The following is a 16,238-nucleotide window of genomic DNA, read 5'->3' as shown; positions in this document are numbered from 1 at the left end:
CATCTGGCAAGGTCCTCCGTGTCCGACGAAGGGCTTCGTAGGGCATTACTCTGGTAAGCCCGACTTGGCAAGCAGATCCCGCGGGTTACAGTTAATTGGCTTCAGCGCGTTCTCGGCCGAGGACGTGTGCACCTATCCCCGGTGCAACGCATGCATGCACGCGTCCTCCTATTGCAACCTACTGCACACACTCGTCACTCGCCGCTTGCTGCTGCTTGCCTCTTAGCCCGATGCACGCGCGCACGTACTGCGCGCCATAGTCATTCACAACTGTCCCTGTCGAGCTGATTGATCAGAAGTCATTGCTGACCACGGTCACGTGCGTTTTTTTCTGTACAGAAGTACAGAAAAGTTTCATTTCTATTGGTTTGAACATTTTGGCTCAGTGTTCGATTGCAATCAATTTTGGATAACACGATTTCTCCTCATCCAAGAGCATTGTTTATTTTGTTGAACAAGTCTAGAGTCGATTCTTGTGAGATTTGCCATTTTGTGCAACACCTTTAAGGGATCAAGCTACAGAAGTACAGGAAAGTGTCATAGTAATTTGTATTGGTTTGAACATTTTGGTTCAGTGGTCTGTTGAAATCAATTATGGATAACACGATTTTGTAGATTTGCCACTTTGTGCAACACCTTTAAGGGATCATGGTACACGCTAAGTGACCAGCTACTACTCGGTTAGCAGACACAATTGGCTCACAGTGTCGGCAACTTGTAACCAGATGATGTTGCTTGGTTTGGACTAGGCCTGACATGCCTGCGTCTGACAGTAATTAGGCTTGATTCAGCCCTGTATGCCTTACAGAGAACGCCCACCTCGGAATAGTGCTGTTCAATCCCTCAGTGATAGATTTCGGGAGATAGATCACAGGGGATCTAGGATTCAGAGATTATCTAGTCATTAGCGATGTCAGCAATATTAGGAATGATTCAAGTAGCATTGTAGCTCCTTATAGTTCTTCAGATTCAATTCTCAAATTTGATTACAATCTCAATGTATTGTGCAGAGTTGGGCATTAATCGATTAAAATTTTCACCAAGATTGATCGATTAATGTGTACGATTAAAAAAGGTAATCATTGAAAAATGTACGATTGATTTAATCAATTGTTCAAGTTAATCGCCACAGATGGAGAATCGACAGAAATATATCTCAACGAAAACTCAGTTTACATTTTTCTCAGTATGCATACAGTTTTGATTCCGTATTCCACATTTCGAAATTTCAGCAGTTAATCATTAATCAATTATCCGATTAACTGCGGATCTTTATGCAAAATAAAAATTGTCTTCATCGATTGCAAGACACAGAAGCCATATAAAACTTTCTTTCTATTTTCAACAATTTTAATAAATCGAGAATAATTAAATTGTCTGAATGTTCTTACTGTTTTAAATTACATCCACCGATTCTTGTGATAAATGCATGAAATCCGCAGTCTAACGATTACAATCGAAAAGAATGTATGGACCAGTCGAAAAATGTCTGCAGGACTTCCGAAGGAAGGCGAAGAAAATCGGGGACAGCATATTTCCCCGTCGTTATGGCAGCTGTTATCGAGGATTCGAGCCACTCGACGTCGCGATACGACCGCGCCGGTTACACGGTCCGTCAATCATATTAATTAATTATCTGTTTAGCAAATCGAAAGGGCAATTTTCTGGCTCGCCTTTATTCCGCTTGTCATGGCGTATCCCGACCGACGGTGATCGCGGCGAACGTGGCAGCCATGGAAGAGAACATGGATCCTGCCATAAGGAGGCGTTAATATGCAACGGCTGTCGAACGTGCTCGTCGCGAAATAGAGGAGTTCCACGGGAACACGCGTGGTTCGTGTGCATCTAGATGCACACGATGGTGATCGGTCTTGTACCGGACACCGGAGAGATCATGAGAAAATGATTGCCCCGCTTCGTAGCCGGGTGGAAACCTGGCGAGTCGTGACCCGTCATTGAGAGTCAAAGGCAGATTAGATGGAGCCGTGGAGGAAGAACGCGGCACCAGCGACCGGGGCTATACAACCTCCGTGCTATTAACTAGCTGGCAATTTTGCAAACAGACCGTACCTAAAGATCAGGCGTTCCCCGAATAATGCAAAAATGAAACATCCCCTTAGTAGACTGCGTTTGTTTGTGCAATTTTCAATTTTTGCCAATCGCCCGAAACTGAATAAAGAGCTTCTCTCCAATATTTCTGAATAAAGAGCTTCTTTTCAACAAAAAATGGCGGTAACCCATGCCCAATATTTTAACAACTTTTGACAATTTACAGAAAACATGAGCACAAAAGTCCGCAGCACGCACCGTATATTTTTATTTTCGCATCTTCCTCCACGTCTCCAGTTCACAGGGCGTCATTCGAGGGCTCGTGTGACGTTACGGGAAACCATAGCAAACCACGTGAAACAGCCCTTTATTTCAGCCGGGTATTCAGAAGGAATAAAAAAAAGCGAAACCCTTCCGGCTGTCGGGAGTTCTCCTTCGACGAGCAAATAAAGGATAACGCAGTTGCGCGTGACGCCGATAACTGCATAGCACCGAGAGAGGCGGGGGTGTGATTTCGCCACGTAGCCGCCTCGCTCGGAGCGCGTGTAACCGCGCGGCGTGATGTATGCGCGGCGATTCACGCCGCGGAGCATGCATTCCGCGCGAATACGCTCGCCGGGGAAACAATATTGCCGTTTTACTGTTATTGCGGCTCTGTGTTCCGCTCCTCTCCGCTCGCGTCAATGCTCGCCGTCGCGAACGCACAAACGTCCGCTTTTCACCACTACCGCCTTTCTTTATAATGTTTCCCACTTTACGCGGAATAATTTTCAATGGCGCGCCTGTGGACGATGCGCAGGATTATGGTTATTGTTTCGAGCTCGCCATTGGCTGCCGGGACAGTGATGTTTCATCACGCGCTGTCACGGTACAACTTTTCTTGCGGAGTCGGACAGTCGATTGCCAATGCTGGTTCAATTCCGTGCTGTTTTACTATTGACGACGTTCGAAAGCATCCGCGACTTTACTTTTTCAATTGTTCCGAACAAATTTGTCAAGTATTTGTGTCTGATGTGACAAGTATTTATATTTAATTCGATGACTCGAGACGAAGTAACAAATATGAATGTTACGCCTTTCTTTTTAAATGAAATGAAATTTGATTCGTTCGTAATTAATATTTAAGCATTGGAATAAATGCAGTCATACAAGAAATACAGTGAGTGTGAAAAGTATTCGTACGCCCTTCAAAGAAAGAATAACGTTCTTATAATGGTATCGAACGACCTGATTTTTTAATAATTAATTAGAAGCATTGATTTTTCAAAAATTATAATTTCGTAAACCGATGCTCCTAATTGATTATGAAAATTCAGGTCGTTTGGTACAATTATAAAAAAGTTATACTATTTTAAAGGGCGTACGAATACTTTTTACACTCACTGTGTAAATGTTCTTTGCTCTTCTACGACATTTTTGGGGACAAAGACATTCTGGGGATAAGAGGATTAAATATCTCGAGCTGGATCTTCCCCTGTGATATATATGTTTGATGAAATCAATTATAAACCACTGCGACAAACATAAAATGAATGGATTAGATAACGAGTTAGGAAATATCCCGAAGGTGTCCCATTAAAAACATCTCCGGGTGTCTACCATAAATACCTCTCGAAACTAGAGAATGCAAATCTTCTCCTTCCATCTCTGTAACTCTAATCATCGAACCGAAGATCTCGAACACTGTCAGTGTATTACCAAATAAGTTGTTCCCGCTAACGGTTCACGGATCGTGGGTACGATAAAAAAAAAAATAAATTCGGTGTAGCAAGCCGTAACCGGTTTCTCAATGACTCGCGAGAAGAGTTGAGAATTCTATTACGACAATATGATGTATGGCGGGTAATGCCTCTTGCTTCTAGGCTCTCGAAGAAAAAACCTATTAATTTAATTTCAGCCCGCACGCAAATAATGAAAATCACTCACCTCCGTTTACTCGGCGAACATGATTAATTGACCGTGTGTACGTACCTGGAACAGAAAAGACGAGAACGATTAGAATGAAGGCTTAATTACGCCGTGCAATGTTGCTGGAACTTCAATTAAGAAGTATCAAACACTCGGCAGAATTTTTGTTGATTTTTCTCTGTCACGATTAAACCGTAAATCTTGCATTTATGGCTCGTATAAAGTTTCTAAAAGTGTTCAAATGCCAGATTGATTATTTACACCTTATTCAAATTATTAAGCAAGGAAACTATTATTATAACACGTGCGTATATCATGAGACAAAGGAACATTACGCACCATATGTACATTTTGATACAAGTGTAACAGAAACAGATATGTAGGTCTTGCACATGTATGTCTCATTACAACTTACATAAATTTTTAATGAATATTAAAATACAAGATTTATTATTTCCAGCTTATTGCGATTATTCAGGAAGGAAACAAATGTGTACGTAACTCCTGTGGCCAGAAATTAATGCAAAAGAGGTCAGAATATTTATTATTAAAGCAAACTTCGTGAAAACCGAGAACACAAACGTGTTTCAGGTTGCCAGCGAAGACAATTCGCTAAAGCAATTCGGTGCTCGATATTTACAAAGGCAATTAAGAACTGGCAGCAATTATTATGATAATGGGGCGCAAAACGACTGCTCGAGACGAACGAAAACAATGTAGCAATGGAGTTGGGGTTCCCCGTTTCTCTGCGGAGCGTAAACGAAATAACATTTATCTATCTGTGAAGAGAGAGAGAGAGAGAGAGAGAGAGAGAGAGCAAATAACGTTGAACTTTTCAAGACGAATAAATGGCTAGAACGGTGCACAAACTGTGGCTGTATCGATCACTCGGACAGAAACTGGGTTAACGTGACCCGTTCATCCTCTTCTATCCTCTTACCATTCCACTTACCGTCAATTCGCCCGTCTCACAATACGAATCCAAGTAACTACGCCCGACGCTGCGGCTGCCAATCGAAACTTAGCCGCCGCTAAACGCATTACAGCTGCTCGGGATTTCGACATCTTCGATTAAACCCATCAACAGGCCGAATGCAATAATTCTCTCGTTAGATAGACTCTGCGGAGACGAGACTAGACGTACAAAGACGCCCCTGTTCCCCGACGGGATCGACGAACTAGGTTTGTTATCGGTAGACTGCGAATACAGTGCGAAACTCTTCAAACCTCGTCGTACAAAATGTTTGCCAAGGTGTAAGTACATTTTTCTGTCTCCTTTAGAGTGTAATAAACTTTCTAGTAGGGTTCAGGAATTTATTTCGACTGCATTTTATGCGGCAATTCTTTAATTCTTCAAACCTCGTCGTACAATATGTTTGACAAGGTGTACGTATATTTTTCTGTCTCGTTCAAAGTACAACAAATTTTCTAAAAGGATTCAGGAATTTATTTCGATTGCATTTTCTACATCAATTCTTTAATTCTTCAAACCTTGTCATACAAAATGTTTGCCAAAGGGTATGTACATTTTTCTGTCTCCTTTCGAGTACAATAAACTTTCTACCGGGATACCGGAATTCGATTATCAATTTGATGCCAAGAAACAGATAGAAAACATTCCAGAGAATACTGTGGCATTTGATTGGACGAAGAATCGCATTTGTTACGAACCTTTCGTAAGAAACATCGCCGTAATGGAGCCCGATGGAGGACACGTCTTTCCGATCGCTTGCGAAAGGAATTCCGAAGCCTCTTAAACAATCGTTAGGTGTGAACAATTTGTCGGAGGACGTAACTTGGAGGGAGAAAAAGATAACGGCAGACTTACGAGGGGTGCCAGACAGCTACGTAAATTCGCATTACCCAGGGATCGCGGCGTGCAAAATTGCTGGGCCGTAAAGCACGAAAGCTGTGTCAAGCGTCGCGATATGGAATCCTAACGGCCCCCCCCCTCGTAATATCTGTATCTCGCGGAATCGAATATACGACGTCTAGGATTTCCATTCTATGATGAAAACTGTCTCCTGTACGCATCCCTTCCCGTGAATATGCGACGATACTATACCGATCCACGGTTCGCCGAACAATTCTCCCCTCTGCGACTTATAACGATCCCCGATAGTTTGCGACGAAAGATATCGTACCGATCACTAGTTTATAGCCCGCACAGAAATCTACATGTATACTTATTTCAGAAGGGGTTGAATTATTAAATCGTGTCTGCTTCGCGATAAATGTTAAAACGTGTTTGGGATTTACTCATTTCGAGTTTTTAATGAATAGTTGTCATATTTGGTGTGATTTTAATCGGAATAATTTCACGTACATTTCAGTATGAGGTCCCAAATCGTGCCTACATCACGATAAGTGTGAAACGTGTTTGGGTTTCAAGCAGTTGGGTTTTTTAATTCGCAATTATGTCGTATTTGGTATCATTTCAATCAGAGAAATGTGACGAACATTCCGGTACAAGTTTTACGAAAGAATAATTACAAATAAAAAGTTTTGCGATCGGGGCAGTATTGTCTGCACGGTAAGCGTGAAGTTCTGAAATTTTGAAATCGAAGGAAGCCTCGAAGGTTCCTCCGATTACTTCGGTGTGAACGAATAAATTTCTGACAGAATATCCTCGCGACTCGATGCGTTTGGGAGACGTTTCGGATGGCGGAGGAGCAGAAGGCGAGGGAATTCCTGTTTTCCGTTCGGACGTGGACGAGAATGGAGATTCCTCGGGGCGATTGAAAGACGCGCACGGTAGGTTTGTTTAAGATTCGGTATCTGGCGGTTTCTACTTTTATTATGCAGATGAGGCGCGTCAGCCGCGCCTTTATTCCGTGCTATCGTGCCATTTAGCTTGGAGTCGCGGGTAGATATGTGTCTATCGGAGGGGAAAAAGGGAAGATAAATAAAGGGAGAGTAAACGGAACACGCGGAAAGAGAGAAAGAGAGAAATAGATGGAGAAATGGAGGGGAAAGGGAGACAGAGGACCGAGATAGAGACAGATAATCTAATTTGCAATCCAGTCTCGGATCACGCGCGGCGAACGCGGAATTAATGCCGTCGAACTGATCCGATTTAAAATTCATTATCCGTCGATAAAGCTTGAAACCATTATTTCATTTGCGCAAGATTAACGGGTGCACTCGGCTGGACAAATACATCGATCGATGCGATTACGAGCGCGCATTCCAGAATCTAATAAATTAGCGATGTTACTCGTTCGCCTGTGTAACTCCATTTTCGCGGAGCGAGCGTGCGCGCCCGTGTTTTCTCTCTCTCTCTCTCTCTCTCTCTCTCTCTCTCTCTCTCTAGCCACTCAAACTGCTCTCTCGTGCAGATCGTGTGCCCCACGGCCCTGGGTGTTGCAGTGTGGTGGTATCACGGTCACCGTTCTGTGTTTTACGATACCGTTGATTCGCTATAAATTACCGGGCGATAGCTATCCGCGACCCGCGCTCTCTAGAGAATAGAATATTCGCGTTAGTTACGGCCGTTCCGCCGTGTAATTTATTAGGCCCGATGCGAATCCGACTCCCTGATACAGCCACGAAACTTTCTTAACAGTACGACAACGGAACTCTTTCACCTGGGAATGCTGCACGAAGCTAATTAGACGAATGGCCAGTTTCCGACATTTTTCAGTCGACCATTCGGCCATTGTTGTCAACGCTTTATCTACTAGGATCTATTAATACCTTGTCTCCTTGAAATTATTATTTAGTTTGAACGCTAAACCTATCGAGCCGTAAAAGTAGCTGGTACACATGTTCCTTTATAAAAATGACAAGATTGATTTTATTCGGATTTTCCGCGACTCCTATTGTAATACATACTCTGCTAATGATATCTATACAATTATTTCTTATGAAATCATTTTTATCAGTTCGACCAGTGGCGGTAGGTTCAGTGTTAAACAATGTTTTGGTCGCGTTATACGTTAAATACAAAAACGTCATGATTCATTCCATCACGAGCTGATCCACTGAGTGAAAGTGATTCCGAACGATCTCGAATTCTCCGTAAACGATCCTACCCTGGAATACAGGGTGGTTCGTCGATAGTCCTTCTTTTTATTTCCGGAAGCCCGGGCGGCAATTTCAGAATATACATCACAGCCGAATCTCTCTCGTCTACTCATTTTCTTAGAAGGTTGGCAGACAGACAGCAGAGAGAGGGTGAAAGGGGAAGAAGAGGGAGAGGGAGAGAGAGAGAGAGAGAGAGAGAGAGAGAGAGAGAGAGAGAGAGTGAAACTGCAACGAACTAAGGCCAGGTTCGCATACGTCTCCCGGCTCCTCATCTCTTCTTCTCGAGCTTCTCTCCCCAGACCCAAGCCTAGGGAATCAATAACTCCTCGCGACAGAGTCACCCTCTCGTTCTTCCGCCCCTAACCAAAGAGCCCTACCTATAACCCTATAAAACGTCCGAGGGGATGACGACTAGCATCTCGCGAACATCTCGCGATCACCGAAAACCGGTCAATGTGTTTCCCGATGTGTCAGATCTTTTTCCACGGGGCTTGTCGCACGATTTTCCGAGGTGTGCGAGGATCCAAGGAATGAGACCGGATCAAACAGGGAGCAAACTCGAAGGGCTCAAGCTCGAGCCCTTTCTGACGCGGTTTTCCCATATGTGTGGGAGATACGATAGCTTCAGAAATAAAATGACAATTTGCCACGAGGCTGAATCTTTATTAACACTGAAAATACCACTGCCGGTCAAATGGCCGGTTCTATATTTCTCATCTTACAGTTATTGAAATGATGAAGTTGCTTACATGAAAATTGACTCGATAAATTTCTTTATCCAAGCTTTATCCAAATGTTGTGAATAAAAATTCCACTTGATACATTCAGTTGCATTCACTTCGTACAGACAACTGCATTGTGATAAAACATATTAATCGCTTTTAGTGCTCGGTAGGTTTAGTGTTAACACTGAACGATGTGAAAATAAAATACAATGGATAAATTTTAAAGAGTACAGCTTCACTGATCAATTATGTAGTCACCATTCTTTTCTACAATCAGAATTACAATTAGACAGTCTCGATAAATTCAGTGTCGCCATCTTTATAAGGCAATATTTGCCACATAGTTTTAATGCTTGGTAAACGAACAAAAATTTGCGAGACAAAATAAAATTGACCAATTGCCGGGGGGTTGAATCTGTATTAAATTACCGGCCTCTCACGTCCCAGGGATGATCGGATTGGCAATCGCCTCGTTTTCTGAATCACTTAGCACGATTCTGGAAATCAGAGATTCCTGTCGAATCTTTCATCCCTCGTGAAGTTTCGCTTGGAAACCCTCCCTCGAACAAACCAAACGGGGAGAGTTGGAGGCGTTTCGGTATCGAGATCGATGTTGGAATACAAAAACAGCGAGAGGAGAGTCGGCCCTCCGGTTTCGAAGTTCGCTGGCTCACCCTGCGCACCCCCTCGAGCGTCGCAGTCGCATTTCCGGAGTCTTTTACAGGCGAAGCGTATAAGCTTGCACAAAGAAAGCCCGTAGACGAGCCCGGGTCGCAGCCGTTGACTAAACCACCCTTGTCCTCCTACCCCGCAAGCTTCGACCTCTGTGCACACCCCCGTACACCCCTCGTACAAGACCCGTGCCTCCTATCACGTCGGGGAACTTTCAGAAACTGCAATTTCTGTATACCTTTATCGCCGGGCCGCCGCCGCGCCGCCGCACGTAATTCCGATCGCGCTTGACTCAGCTTTTGCATAACCGCATAACTCGGACCCCGGGTCCCGTCGGGGTAGTTCCAGAATTCATAAAAGGGTAAAAGGCTAAAATTGCGGCACGTTCCTATCCTTTGCTCTCTGCACCTTACCCTCTCGCTCTCTCGCTCTCGCACTCTCGACCGTCCCATTTCGCTCCGGTTCGCTCTTTTGCTTTTTCTCCGGTCGTCGTTCCGAGAAGCAAATGTTTAACCGGCAATCATGCCCTACAGCCGCCGAGCCACGGCAAATAGTTTTCTTGATTCGATGGGGCGAATTTTTATTCTGTTTAGAGAACGACAACCTACCCCATTTGCCACGAACTCTTCCGATTCTGCTCCCCGAGCTGCTCTTCGGCCCACGAGGCCCTGCCACAGCGAGATAACGTGCTTTGCAGTGGAACGTTCGATACCAATCCTTAAATAGCTTCCAACTCTTTGTGCCACGAATTTTCTTCTCAATTTTTGGTACCTACAACTCTGGCATTTTAATGCTGATTTCAAAGATAATTAATTTTTAAACACAGCTGGATATAGACTGCAGGATCCTTACGCGAAATAAAAATTGTCTGCACTGATTGCAAGAAATTCAACTTGAACTGAATATTATTTCTTCCTTTAGTGAATTTAATAGAGATTGACATCTTCAATTTGTAAAATTCTTCAACAACTTTCAATTTCATCACGCCTGACTTCGCTAATTTCATTGGGTGAATAAAGAAGAGAAGGATCAAGATCGCTGCCGCAAACGTCCCGATCAAATCAGCCATAAATCCACGATCCACAGGAATCGGCGCAAAATTGACCGTGGAGACTGAACGGTCCCCAAAAATGGGTAAAAACGGCAAGAATAGCTCCCCGGACATCGCTATCGATAGCAATAGAGTCGATTCGAGGGTCCGAGGAGTCTAGTATGTACCGATACGATTCATTGAGCAGCATTTCGTTGCAAATATGGCGAAAACTGCGTGCAACTCGGTCGGAGTAATCGGTTGGGACTCGTACAATAAATCGCGCGCCGTGTACGGGCTGCTTTGGGAGAACAGCTTTGCATTGAGTTATGGGGCCGAGCAGATTAAGAGAGAGAGAGAGTCCACGTTGACTCATACTTCGTGCACTGTTAGACCAGGCAAGTTTTCTTCCCCTAAACACGAGCCTGAAAAGGGAGATACACACACGGAGTCTCTCCTTCCTGTTCTCGTTTTACCTCGAGTCTAGTGTACAACCCCACCCGGAACTTAAGGTTTATCGACGAGGTTGCTTGGTTTCGGTTAAAGGGTCCGCCCTTCAGCCGAAGGGAAAGATAAGCTCGTCCTGTTTACAGCCACCCTCGGCGTGGAAACGATCAGGGAAGAGATTTTCATCGCGAACGCCGCGCGTCGTCGTCTATCGGATCCGACGTAATATCGCGAGAGACGGAGCGACGTCCCCGGGAACGATGGTAATTTTTCCCGGGGATCTACTTTGTTCCGGATGAAAGGAAAGAATTTCAATTTTAAGATCTCATATTGACGCTCAAGAGCTGCGACCTGGTCACCAGAAATTTCATTCGAGCCGATCGCCCGTGGAAATCGCCGAGTTTCATCTTAATTCGGTTAAGTTCGCCGTCGGATATCGACCCTGAGAATTCTAATGATCTTCGGGCGAAGACCCTGTTATCCGGTGAAACATCTCGAGACGTTGCGAAAGAGCAAATCGATCATTTTTTCACGTCACCATCGACGATCTCGTTCTAAATGAAATTGCTGCTTTACAGGCCTTCGAAGCTTGCAATCTTTGCCCGTTTTTATCTCGGAAACTGTTTGTCCGATTCAGCTGTATTTCCGTTTGTTTTATTCAGAAAGGATTGGGCTATTATGAAATAGTTTTTTTTCAACCTCGATAATTAACTGTACAAAGAAATTCTTTCTTCTTGGTTTTTTACGGTGATGGGCCAGAGTGATTTAAATGTTTTTTAAAAAATATGCTCATCTTCCTGGGAGTTTGCTCTTCGAAATGAGCCCTTGAGGAGGTTGGAGAATTGAAAATTGACGTCACGATGAGCCATGGAATGACACCGTATCTATAAGCTGATGATATTCGAAGTTTAGCTGAAACCGAGAAACAATGGAAAGTGACCAATTTGAAAATTGAGCAGCAGCAACCGCAATTATTTTTGCAGGAGGGCAACAGAAGTCTCCAGCGATATAGCTGCCGCGAATGGCTGCGAAGAGCTGTAATTTCGCGATAAGCAGGGCCCTGATCCGCGGGCCGGCGTAATCCCATTACCCTTGAAATTTGATTTGCGAAAGAAAAGCTAAGCTTGCAATTTCCGAAAGGAGAGGTAACCGTGGATACCACCGCGAGGCATTATGATTTTTAACGAACGGCGTTCCTCTCTCTCCGGGTGCACTCGGGGTGTGCTCTCCAAGCGAAATAAACCCGCGGGCAATTAGGAGGCAAGAGAGATTTCCGTCCCGATATTCCTCCCATCCAATCTAACGTAATAACTCGAGCGGTGTAAGGTTTAGCGAGTTTCCCGATGTAAGAGAAGAAATTCAATTTTAAGATTCCGTTGAACCTCTTTCACCGTAATAACAAGCCCGACCGCAATAAAATTCAATTCTCGGCCCGAAGAAGTCGGCAAGAAGAAGAAGAAGAAGAAGAAGAAGCCGAGAGAAGCGCGGCGCGGCGTTCGCGCGCGCGTTACACTATAACGAACCTCGTAAAATTCTCCCGTGGATCGGATACAAGCCGGCGGAAACTTCCGCCATTAAACGGCGTCGATAGCATCGCCGCGAATTATTACCGAACCGAATAAAAATCGGGCCAGGGTCAGCGAACGAATTGCCGGCAATTTTTTCCCGTTCGTGAAAGTATACTCCCCCACCTCCACGGTGATCCAATTTTAAGGTCAATAAGATTTCTCTTATCGTGCCTCTTAAACCACTGGCCGCCGACCCGGCGACTTCCACCCCCGGCTGCAAATCTAATTTACAGGGGAAAAATGGAGTGGCCGGAACGATCCAACGAGAGTAATCGGCCGTCTAAATATTATCATTTTTAATGGACCGTGCTTCCGGCGACCGGCGCTCCACTTCAATCCCAACCGAATTAATCCGACGTCGATTTCCAGACCTGGCATCCTTCTCGGTACACCCACAACCTGGAAATGTTCACAAAAATTTTTTCCCGACTACAACCTTGTCTGTCCAGGGAATGTCTACTATATATAAGGAAGGTGCCGCAAAATTGATCTCGACCTTGAATTTTAAGGTCGAAAGGTCAACAATCTTTTTTAACTGCATCGTATTTTACTCGTCGCGAGGGTCGAAAGTGCAAAAGGAGCCATGGGTCGCAGCTCAACCGCGACGAGTAAAATACGACGCGATTAAAAGAAAATTGTTGACCTTTTCACCTTAAAATTCAAGGTCAAGGTCGATTTTGCGGTACCTTCCTTAGTTCAATTTCAATTAAATCGAGGGTGTAGAATCATCCTATGGTACATATAATTTCTTTACACCCTCCTGTACAGCTTAAAAAATTTTTTTATCGACTCGGACCACTACAGATTCGTAGATTGAAGTCTCCCCTTTCCAGCGAGTACAAAAAAGTTGATCCAACAATTTTTTCAAGCGATTCTATCCGAGTAGGAACAACCGAAAGTGCCTGAAAACAGTGAGAATGTAGGATGTCACGCGAGACTTCGTATCCAGTGTTACTGTACTTTGTCGTTCGACTTTTGTTTCCAGGTTCTTCGTAGCAATCGGATCTCGGACTTGGCTTTCTCACCGGGCGGCAACTCGAACCACTCGAGATACGCCACTAACCCTAATGCTATTACCGTCATCCCCTGTCAGGCGAATCTGCGGCTGAGTGTCCTCGATCCCGGCAACAACAATTTGCAGGTTTCCTTTATCCAACGGGAATCACGGGGGAATACAGCGAGTCCTTCTGTGTCGGGAACTTTAAAACAACCCCGTCTAAGTGAATAACAATCATGAAGCGAATCCGGCCACCCCTTCTTCATCCCTCCGCGGTTATTCCCTGGCGATTCGGGGACGGCCCTGAGATTCTGCTGAAAATTTCAGATGCTCAGTGTTGAGACCTACTGAGAACGGGGAGAATTATACTTTCTTAGTGTTGAGCCGATCAAAAATCCAACTTGAAGTACACATTTAAAGTACCTTCAAAAGTATACTTATTATTGGACTGCGGATTTTATGCATTTATGACAAAAATGGGAGGGCGTGATTTAAAGCAGTAAAAACATTAAGACGATTTAAGGACATGCATATGTTATTTTCCGTTTATTACCATTGTTATAGACAGGAAGAAATTTTTATGTGGTTCCTGCGTGTTGCGAGTGACGAAGAAAATTTTGATTTTTCTCTTCAAGAGAATTTGCAATAACAAATTTTCCAGCTGAATTGCAACGAACTGGCGTGAAATAGAAGTTTATCTTCTCTCTTAACATGTTCGACAGGTTGAAAATAATATAAGAGTATCCTCTAACTTTCCCAACGATTTACTCTTTCAAATTATATACACCTATTCATTCTTGCCATACTAAATGCATCAAATCCGCTGTCTAATGATCAGCCAGGAGCAAGTGGCACAGATCGCAGGATCATTGAGATCTCTCTGCTTCGTGTACCGATTGTCTCGGGGAGAAAGCGGAGAAGGAGAGCGAATTCCTCAATCATCTCTCGATCTACCTTTCGATTTGCCTTTCGGTTTCCTTTCGGTTGCGTCCAGTTGATCCACGTAACGCGGGGATCGAGGAGGGGGGGGGGAGGCCGGTGATCAAGGGAACACCGAAACGCTTTCACAATGGATCGCGGGGAGACGCTGGCCTGTTAACAGTTAATCGATCGTTCCGGTTAGGTCGTAAATTCACCTGGGAAAAGAATCGAGGCCCGCGTGGAACACCGTTTTCCCTGTTCGGTTTCGCGCCGCTTTTCATCCCGAAAGGATAGGAAACCAGTCGAACCAGTATCTCGAATCGATACGACCGGGAAGAAACAATGGCGGCCCCCGGAACGAGGGGAGAACCCTGAAGACGAGAACACCACGAGCAGTTCACGATGGAACGACGGGTAATTGCGTTAAATAATCGACCGCGTCGCTCGAAGGACCGAGGCTCTGGATAAACCGCCACCCCGTACAATGAGCGCGTGTGTACAGGGCCTAAGTGCACGTTTACGTGCACGCATACACGCGTACACGAGATCGCACGGGCAACGAAACTTCTCGTGTGTGTATGCGTTTTATGTAGCTGTCTCTCTGTATATAGAATATATACGGGGGAGGGGAACTATACACACCTAGGACGGACCTAACGCAAAGACAATGGGGGTGGCAATGGGTATGTTCCCTCCATTGTGCTTTGTTAATTAAACCCCGCGCAATTACCGACCAAGCGACTGTTTCTTTCAGCGTTAGATGCCTGCACCACCCCTCCAACGATTTTCTACCCCTCGAAATGCAAGCCAGATTTTCTTCTTTCGATCCTGAAGATTGCGAGAGCTGATTCCCGTTTAACAGTAAACCGACCGAGCACTAAAACCGATTAACATGTTTTACCTTGTAAAAATGACAAGGATATATTTATTCAGATTTTGTGCAATTCTTATCACAATATGTGCTTGGATAAAGAAATTGAACGAATCAATTTTCATGCGAGCAACGACTCCATTTCAAGAATGATTTAATTAAAAAATGTGAGACCGGTCGTTCGACCGGCAGCGCTAGGTTCAGGGCTAGAAACATTTTGCTACAGCTAGTTCCGAAAGATAATGGACGCCATACGAGAGTTTATCAGACTTCTGCGCGAAATCCGGGGATTTGAGAAGCACCGGGCTGAAAGATAAGTTTGCAAAATAATTTCGGCGGGTTCTGGGCGAAAAATCTTCCAATTACGTATTACCATATACTCGTGGTTTTATCGCAAGGCCGTTTACAACGGCGGAATCTAATGAGCTTTTCTGTGAGAACGGTTCCCCGTGCATCTGGCTCGGGTACACGCAGCTCGGTACTTTCCTTGCCTCTATCCAGGGGTTTTCGTTCCTCTGTATGCAAATAAGCCCCGACACCTACCTACGTGGCGCTTCGTGTCTTATCTTCATCCCCGGGAGAGGTTGGTTCCTCGTTTCGAATAAGATTGCGTGTAACCTTCTTCCGAGCTACCCCCGTAACGTCCCTCGCCGACAGACGTCCTCTATCCATCGCGGACGTTCGGACGTATCTTTGACGCTTACTCCGCCAGCTGATAACGCTTTACGAGCTTCCTACCGAAGCTCGGAAAAAATAACAGAGGGCTCCGAGCCCCGGGATATACGTGTATATGCGTGTTGAGTAAACGTCAACCGTGGGGAACGCGTGAAAAGGAAAATAACCTCTAATAGCGGGCTCCCTTTCTTCGCTATCTGATAGATATGATTGAAATTGATCCCGTGATATCAACCCTCTGCGGCTCGTGATAGTCGGATGCGGAAAATTATCAGATTTAGTTTAGTTTTCTATTCGGAATCGCTGTTTTTTTTATGTTTAAACAAATAATGGTATTGAATTCGATGCG

The 16,238-nt window shown here is 44.6% G+C and overlaps 1 protein-coding gene across 4 annotated transcripts in view; it reads right to left on the bottom strand.

Moving 5' to 3' along the window:
* Positions 1-16,238, bottom strand: part of LOC143217279 (uncharacterized) — a 301,556-nt gene that overhangs the window by 219,542 nt on the left and 65,776 nt on the right. Inside the window, exon 3 of one of the 4 annotated variants that reach the window (XM_076441346.1) lies at positions 3,976-4,020. The exons of the other annotated variants lie outside the window; for them this stretch is intronic. Coding sequence (XP_076297461.1) covers positions 3,976-4,020 — 45 coding nt within the window. The remainder of the gene's footprint in view (positions 1-3,975; positions 4,021-16,238) is intronic. 4 annotated transcript variants of the gene reach the window in all.

Source organism: Lasioglossum baleicum, chromosome 16 (genome assembly GCF_051020765.1).
Source record: "Lasioglossum baleicum chromosome 16, iyLasBale1, whole genome shotgun sequence".
NCBI classification, from domain to species: Eukaryota; Metazoa; Arthropoda; class Insecta; order Hymenoptera; family Halictidae; genus Lasioglossum; species Lasioglossum baleicum.
This window is presented reverse-complemented; position numbering and strand designations above follow the sequence as displayed.